Source organism: Myotis brandtii, unplaced genomic scaffold (assembly GCF_000412655.1).
Source record: "Myotis brandtii unplaced genomic scaffold, ASM41265v1 scaffold266, whole genome shotgun sequence".
Classification (NCBI taxonomy): domain Eukaryota; kingdom Metazoa; phylum Chordata; class Mammalia; order Chiroptera; family Vespertilionidae; genus Myotis; species Myotis brandtii.
Window position 1 is genome coordinate 7,580,223 of NW_005360124.1, and position 8,348 is coordinate 7,588,570.

An 8,348-nucleotide genomic window follows, 5' to 3' on the forward strand; every position below is an offset into this window, starting at 1 on the left:
GTTGTAGAGCTTCCACTGGGCCAGCTTTCCCATGGTTCCATATGATAGCTGTTTGTCCTATAGTTGGTAGTTTCAATGTTGTTGTGGGAGGCAGCACGCACAGGTCTGTACCTTACGCTGCCATCTTGGTTCTCCTGGGTCTGCTTCTTGAGTGTGTCTCCCATGGGTGCGAGGAGTTGAAGTCTGCAATTTGTTGGGTTAGGCTGCAAAAGCGCAGGTGGGTCTTTTTGTGCCCCTTGCACAGCTTGGATGGGGATGTAAATTGATTAGGGCTGGGTCTCAGGGAGTCGCCAGGGTGGAGCAAATAGCAATGACGTCTCCGCGGCTCCTCGCCTCTCTGGGGCTCTGGGACTTCGCGTCCCCCAGTGCCGGTGAGCAGCCGCGCGACAGAGCCTCCCTCGCTTTCTGACGGCTGCAAGGCCGTGCCACCTCTCCCCATAGGGTCTGGTGCCTCATGATCCCGCCTGAACCAGCTCAGTGGATTCGAGAGTTTGTAAAAGCGCAGGCGTTTCCTCTTGTGCCTCTGGCACAGTCTGGATGGGAATGTAAATTGAGTAGGGCAGGGTCTCAGGGAGTCGCAGGGGCGGGGCAAATAGCAATGGCGGCGTCTCCGCGGCTCCTCGCCTCTCCGGAACATCGGGACTTCGAGTCCCCCAGTGCGGGCGAGCAGCTGCGTGCCAGAGCCTCCCTCGCTTTCCGACCGCTGCAAGACTGTGCCGCCTCTCCCCGTGGGGCTTGGGGCCTCAGAGACCCGCCCCGAGCAATCCGATTGAAAAAAAACCGCGCATCCAGTTGCAGCCCGCCTGGCGTGCGACTGTGTACCTCTGTTTTTGGCGCCTCTGTAGCTCCTACTCAGTCTCACTGCGCTTCCTTCTCTCCTTCCAGTTGTAGAACTTCCACTGGGCCAACTTCCCCATGGTTCTGAATGGTGGTTGTTTGTCTTATAGTTGGTAGTTTCAATGATGTTGTGGGAGGCAGCCTGCACAGGTCTACTCCCTACGCCGCCATCTTGGTTCCTCCCAAATGCCTGATTTTTAATCTAGGGGGCTGGATACAGCCTTGCTAGCTCCTGCTTGGCCTTTTCAAAGACTTCTGCCTTAGCAATATCCTTGGGATTGGTTTATACGCCTCATTGCCTTGTGGTTGGTTATCTGAAACCTGCTTGTTTTAGCAACAATCCATACATTTTAAAGTTTGTCTCTCCTGTGTGCCCTTCTTTCCACGCCCAGTTGGGTTACCTAGCAATTCTGCCTAGCTGGGTTCCCCAGTTTTACTTCCTCTCTCCCCCAGCCCCACCACCACCATGGTCCCCATTCCTGACTACCAGCTTCCCTCTGTCTCCTCAGTTACAGCAAACTGATATCAAGAAGCAAGTCCCTTCTTCCCACTCCAGGCTTCCAGTCTCCCCAAGCACCCCTTATGGGCAAACTTTACAGGAAATATGGTTTGCTGTGTCACAGCCACAGCATCACCAGAGTACAGAAGGATGGGTTTGAACTTCAAGATATACCTTCATAACCAGCATAAGGAGTAAACCCATGATTACAACTATCAAATATCCTAATATAGATGCAGGGAAGTCCTAGTAAACAGAGCTGTTATAGTGGTAATTTAAGACAATTATAATATATTTTTTAAATATACTATAACTATGGTTAAAAGTACAACTTCCCCTGGCCATGTAGCTCAGTTAGTTAGAGCATCATCCCAGAGGCTAAAAAAAAAAAAAATTTAAGTGTAACTTAAGTAAGGGGATAATGTTGAACTTGACCCAAACTGTGCTCCCAGAAGATAGTGATGGCTAAAGAAACCCCCACACGCACACTATTCTGTGTTCCAGAAGACAGCTTACTGGGAAGAACCACCACCTTTGCTCAAGACTCACTTAGAATAGACTCACAGAGAGCTTCCTGTTTACCTGTGATGAGGCCAGACACAGACCCTCCAAATTCTCTTTTTTGTCTCATAAATGATTCACTGAACTGTTTGTCCCCACTGGCCAATCTGCACAAAATGCCTGCTCACTTTCCTTGATCAAACTTTATTCTGGCTTCCCTCCCTTCCCAAGCCTTTGAGCTTTCATCCACCCTCAGCCTAAGCCAGCATTGGGATGCAGAACAAAGCCCTAATGGCCCCTTCCCATCTGAGCTCAAAGATGCCTCCTGCGTATCCTGTTGTAGGCAGTGGAAATGACACCAGGTGTCTGACCAATGGGGTCAGACCAAACCTGGGTTCAGCAACCTCGGTACTTGGGTTCTGGCTAGGAAAGTATTCAGAGCCAAGACCCAAACTGTAAGAGAACATTTATTTGGTAAATCGCAGAGGTAGAAGTAATTCCTAGAAGTGAGCTTAGGAAACAAGTTCTAGAGATAAAGGAAGGGCCCTTGGAGCTTGGGAATGAGGAAGCTAATGGTAACATGCTCCCAGAAGGAGAGCACTGGATCCTCCAGTCCTACGGGTTTTAAGGGTGGGGATTTTAGGGGAGGCCCCAGGGGAAGATCTCAAAGGAATATTCAGCAGTTTTCCAGGTGTGTCCTTTCAGGGTTATGGTCTCCACTAACTGATTGGCCAGTACCAGGGCAGGGAGAGGGTCTTTATTCAATGCAGTTGGTCCTGAGGCTGTTTTGTTGCTTGACTGGGCCTGGAGCTGAAATACTACTGAGGCCTAGATGTTATCTCTAGGTAGGAAAGGCCAAGTGGTCCTGATCCAAACTGTGTGCCAGCAATATGCTAGGGGAGGAAAAGTCACCCTGGGGGCTAGGTCCCATCCTACAATGGATTGTCTGTTGCTATGCACCTGGGGCTTTCCACCCTAGTGATCTTCTGTACCTGGCCCATCGACCTTGCTCTGCTCTCCTCTGTCTAACTGCCTACAACAATCCCACTCCCTGAGAAAGGATCTTTCTAGCCATTGGACTCCTCCCTATAAGAGACCTTTTCTGCCTGGCCTTTCAAAAGCTTACATATCTTACAATGGAAGCATTTTCCCTATTACACCCTCTCCCCCTTGTAGTCCAATAGACCCCTTCCCTGTTGTGGTAATTCCTTTGAACAAGTCTTCCCTTCACCTAAATTCAGATTTGGTTTTATTTGACAGTTTAATGGTGCTGTGACCCAGATCAGGATTATACCTCCCCTAGGGACCCCCACATTCAGCAATTTGAGATCCTTTGGTGAGTTCCATTCTTGAGCTAGTGCTCAGGACATCTTGTCTGTTGAAGTTACTTTAATTCTTTCCAGCAAAAGAGAATATTTTCCAACAAAGATTCTTCTTTGGCCCTCCTGTAAGACCTCTTCTGTTCTCCCTTTGTTCCTCAGCCCAGGGATTAGGCCAGGGAATTAATGAAGTGGGATTCTTTCTCAGCTTCTTTAAAGTTTATTTTTGGGGATTAACTTCTGTTAATCCCACAGATAACTCTTACTTGATCCGGCACCCTCTATCTGTCTCTCCCACTGACTAGTTGTCATTATGGCATTAATTTAGTTTAATATCTATCTTCAGGAGCAAAATTTACCAAAGGCAATTCAGGACTCCCAAGGCCTTTTGGGGAAATTTGGTATCTTCCCAAACTAGCTCATTTGAGACCTTTCCCTTCCCACTATCTCCATTTCTCCTTTTTATCACCTTAACATTCTCTTCAGCTGCCTTAAACCCTTTGATCTATCCTGTCAGCACCTCTACTGACTCTACCTCCTATGCAACCCTTCCCTACCCACTCCAGCCCCTTGAGATATAGGCTCCCTCTATCATGCTCACCTCTTCTTCACCTCATTGGTGAAGGAAGAATGATCCCCTGCCCAAGTAGTACGAGATGGCCAAGGTGGACACTGGACAGATGAGATTGATAACAGTTTATTAGTCACAAAGACACAGCCTGGGGAGGAGGACACTGCATGCCTTCATGAAGAGACAGAAGGAAGCTAGGTAGACAGGGAGGGGACCATGGGGGAGGGTGGGAGGGGTGGGGATGAAGAGAGAAGTGTAGGACAAAACCAGAAAAAATGTAGAAAGTTGTAGAAGGTTCTCAGAGAGGGAATTTTGTCATTGTCAAAGCTGGCTAAGGTTTTTTTGTTTGTTTGTTTTTAAAGGTCTGATGGTTTCATTTATAAGAAGTTTTTTAAAGCTTTAGTGTCAAATATTACACAGATTTAAAAAAACAGAATTTGGGGTTCTTGCTGTTAAAATGATAAAATTTTCTTAGATTACTGGTCTGCTCTTAATAAGAGGTTGTAATCAAGTTTTTCTTTACCTTCTGAGTAATCTGCCTAGAAGGCAAAAAGATTCTATGTCTTAGAATAATTTTCTGTGCCTTATGTTTATCATGTTCTTGGTTTTTTAAAAAATTCTTCTCATTTTTAAAAGAGCTATGGTTATGTATAATTATGTTATCCCAAATGTTTGCTTTTAATATCTTCCACTGCCACCTTGACTTTGGACTGACTTCAGTTTTGCATACCACATAAACAAACACATGTTCTTGCCAGTTACATTATTTTTGGAAATAGTTCAATGATAATCGACAGGGCTAGAATTTATAACCCCAAAGGGTATGCTATAGACAACGTATAGTCTTTCACTGAAACAGTATCTTTTAAAAACAGTTTTCATTGATAGTGTAGCAGGGGTCCTCAAACTTTTTAAACAGGGGGCCAGTTCACTGTCCCTCGGACCGTTGGAGGGCCAGACTATAGTTTAAAAAAAAAACTACGAACAAATTCCTATGCACACAGCGGTGGCAAAAACACCCAGCGGGCCGGATAAATGTTTTCGGTGGGCCACATGTGGCCCGCGGGCCGTAGTTTGAGGACCCCTGGTGTAGGGGTTCAAAACAAGTCACCCAAGATGTGCCCCTCTGCCATGTGAATTATTTAGATCTGAAAACGGTCAAAGCCCAGAAGGCTCATGAATAACCTTTGACGATCCCCCTAACTGCCTAAAAGAATTTAGACCAGCCGTGGGCAAACTACGGCCCGCGGGCCGGATCCCGCCCGTTTGAAATGAATAAAACTAAAAAAAAAAAAAAAGACCGTACCCTTTTATGTAATGATGTTTACTTTGAATTTATATTAGTTCACACAAACACTCCATCCATGCTTTTGTTCCGGCCCTCCGGTCCAGTTTAAGAACCCATTGTGGCCCTTGAGTCAAAAAGTTTGCCCACCCCTGATTTAGACAAAGGGACTTTCTGTAAAAAGTGAGCTACCATTATAGATGAGTATCTATAATAATAAAAACGTAATATGCTAATTGGACCAGACGTCCTTCCCTACGACCTTCCGGATGAAGCCAGGGCTGCCAGGGAAGCCTGGGTTCTGGGTGTCAGAGGGAAGCCGGTGCCAGCAGCCAGGGGAAGGAAGGCCTACTCTTGCACACATTTCGTACATCAGGCCTCTAGTATTTTAATATAAATATAAATAGTTTAATATAAACTAGGGTGAAACTTAGCAAATCCACTTTGATCCACGTCCTCTCTGTGTCCCATTGTTTCAAGATGGCTCTGTATACATTTGTTTACTAAATAATAACTCTTTTCATCTCCCTGTGAATTGCCTTACTTCCCCCTCCTTAGTTCTGAATGACATGTATACCTCATTTTGCTTCACTGTGTTTGGTATTTTCATGCTTATGTGAATTCCCCATATACATGTATTAAAACTTGATTTTTCTTCTTTTAATCTACTGTATGTCATTTAAATTATTTGACCAGCCAGAAGAACTCAGAGGGAAAGGGGAAAGTGTCCTTGACTCCCAACAGTAGAAAAATGGTTATTTGTGCCGGTATTATGTAGCTGTAAAAAAGTGGTGGGGCTATCATTCTATATTGTCATAGAAAGTAATGTTAATATATTAGTGGATTTTTAAACAAGAGCAATCACTACACGAATTATTACTCATGATCAAAGATATAAATAAATAATGCATATTCAGTCATGTCCAGGGATTTTTACATTCTACTTCTTAAATGTTTGGATAAAGAAAAATATACATGTAAATATTTTTGCAACCGTCATAGCTTTAAACATATATTTCCACTTTGAAAAAAAGTATAAAATACATGAGTAAATAAGCTAGCCAGTAACAAATTGAACATTTTTATCAGAAAGGAAAATAATTTACAGTGAGCAAATGCCTATCACGATGTTTATTAGAAAAATCAACTTAAAAGAAGTACCTGTCTGAATAGATTGTGACATATCCATGCAATGGAATACTACTTAGTTAAAAAACAAAACTAATTCACACAACAATATGGATAAATCCCAGAAACATTATGCTGAGGTAATGATGCCAAACACATAAGAGCACATATCATTTGATTCATATTTGTGTATTTGGATTTCTTAAGAGGCAAATCTAATTAGTAGTGATAGAAAGGAGAGTAGTTGGCCTTGGCTGGTGTGACTTGTTTGGTTGGGCATCGTCCTGTGCACTAAAAGTTTGCTGGTTCGATTCCTGGTCAGGGCACATGCCCTGGTTTCAGGTTCAATCCTCAGTAGGGGGCGTTCAGGAGACAGCCAATTGATGTTTCCCTCTCACATCAATTTCTCTCTCTCTTTCTCTCCTTCTTCCTTCCTCTCTCTCTAAAAATCAATAAAAACATTTTAAAAAAGAAAGGAGAGTAGTTGTTACCTGGGGCAGAGGGGGATGGACTTACTTTTTAGGGTGATCAAAATGTTCTTTATCTTGATCATGGTAGTAATTACACGGGTACATACATTTCTCAAAATTCAGTGAACTATGCACTTAAAATGGATACATTTTAATGTATGTGACAAGAAGGAAAAGTAATTCTATCTCTATGCTTATAGGTTCTTGGCTGAGAACCCCTGTGGAAAAAGTCAGATTAACAGGACAAAAACAAACAAACGTTTCATAGCGTACCTCCTGTAGATGTGGGAGATACCCAAGGAAACTGATGACTCCCTGAAATGGCCCAATCCACCACCTTAAATACCACCTGCAGCTAAAGACAAAAGGAGATTTGGATGGGTGTGGGGGGTGGGGGTGTGCAGTATGAGAGGTTACAGGAAAAGCACAGTAAACACAGCTATGGTTGTTATAGAGATATAAGTCTTTAAATTGTTGTGTTCTCCACTGATAATTGTTTCTAGAGTTTTAATCACCCTGTGTTCCTGGTACAGAGCGGGAGACACCCTTTCAAATGGAGGTTTCCCTTATAAACGTAAATATTCTTACAAAAGAGTCACCTGCTCAGTGTTCAGAGCTTCTCCCATGTTTGCTATTTTAAAAAATAACCAGCTCAAGTTTATCCTTATGCCAAACAGGCATATTCTGGGGTGGCAAATTCTGTTCCCCTTCATATGTAAACTATATCTCAATAAAATTGATTTTTAAAAATGTCTGTTTAAAAATACTAGAAGGGCCAAATAGAAAGGAGAGAGCAAATGTGGGGCATGATCTGGACACTGAGTTGGAGATGATGATGAACTCTGAACAAGAGAGAAGCTCCAGGCCTCGGAGATATGCTTGGACTCCAGTTTTTCTATCTAGAAGCCCCTTGGAAAGGGGTGGCTGGTGCCACCAGGACACTAAATGCACTCTCTTGAGGGTGAGAGGGCCCAAGAGAAACTGTGGGGCATTTTTACTATTATGAGGCCCTGGCCCAGCAAAGGAAGGGGAAAGGGTTGGAAAGGGTGGAGGAGAAACAGATTAACACTGTGTCCTGGCCACCAGGGAGAGTGGGCGGACTTGCCCCAGGACACAGAAACATCAGGTAGGCTCACAGAGTATTTCAAACTAAAATGCTAACTGAACAAGAACGTCCCAGATATAAATGTATTTATTTAATACTGACTTAACAGTCCAGTTTGAAATGTGGCAGAGGTGCCCTCTGGTGGTAGAATCCAAAACCAAATGTTTTACTTCTTTTCATTGACTAATAATAAAAGACATGTATGCCTCTATTCCTAGTAAAGCTGACTCTTCCACTTGGGCATTTGATCCCCACCATTCTGTCATAATCCAGAACATCACCCAGTAATTATCTCTTCTACAACATTTATTTATTCTTTCTACTGAATATTTCATATCAGCATACAAAAATGTTATGCCCCCCCCCTTTTTTTAAACACTTTCTGGAGCCCCTTGATCTTTTAGCCACTACCCTAATTCATTCTCTCTCTCTCTCTCTCTCTCTCTCTTCTCTCTCTCTCAGTGGGCCCCGTGTCTCCGGTGGGCGGGCGAGGGCTCGGTTGAGGCGATTGGCACCGCTTGCCTTCGCCCTAGCCCCCGCGCATTGGGACGTGTCTCCGGTGGGCAAGCGAGGGCTGGGCGAGGCTATCAGCACCGCTTGCCTTCGCCCCAGCCCCCGCCTGCCCCCGCCTGG

The 8,348-nt window shown here is 44.3% G+C and overlaps 1 protein-coding gene across 1 annotated transcript in view; it reads left to right on the forward strand.

Moving 5' to 3' along the window:
- The first annotated feature begins 310 nt into the window (after positions 1-310).
- RFK (riboflavin kinase) overlaps positions 311-8,348 on the forward strand; it is a 32,857-nt gene continuing 24,819 nt past the window's right edge. The window contains exon 1 of the mRNA XM_014541229.1: positions 311-371. Within this exon, the coding sequence (XP_014396715.1) occupies positions 311-371 (61 nt within the window). The remainder of the gene's footprint in view (positions 372-8,348) is intronic.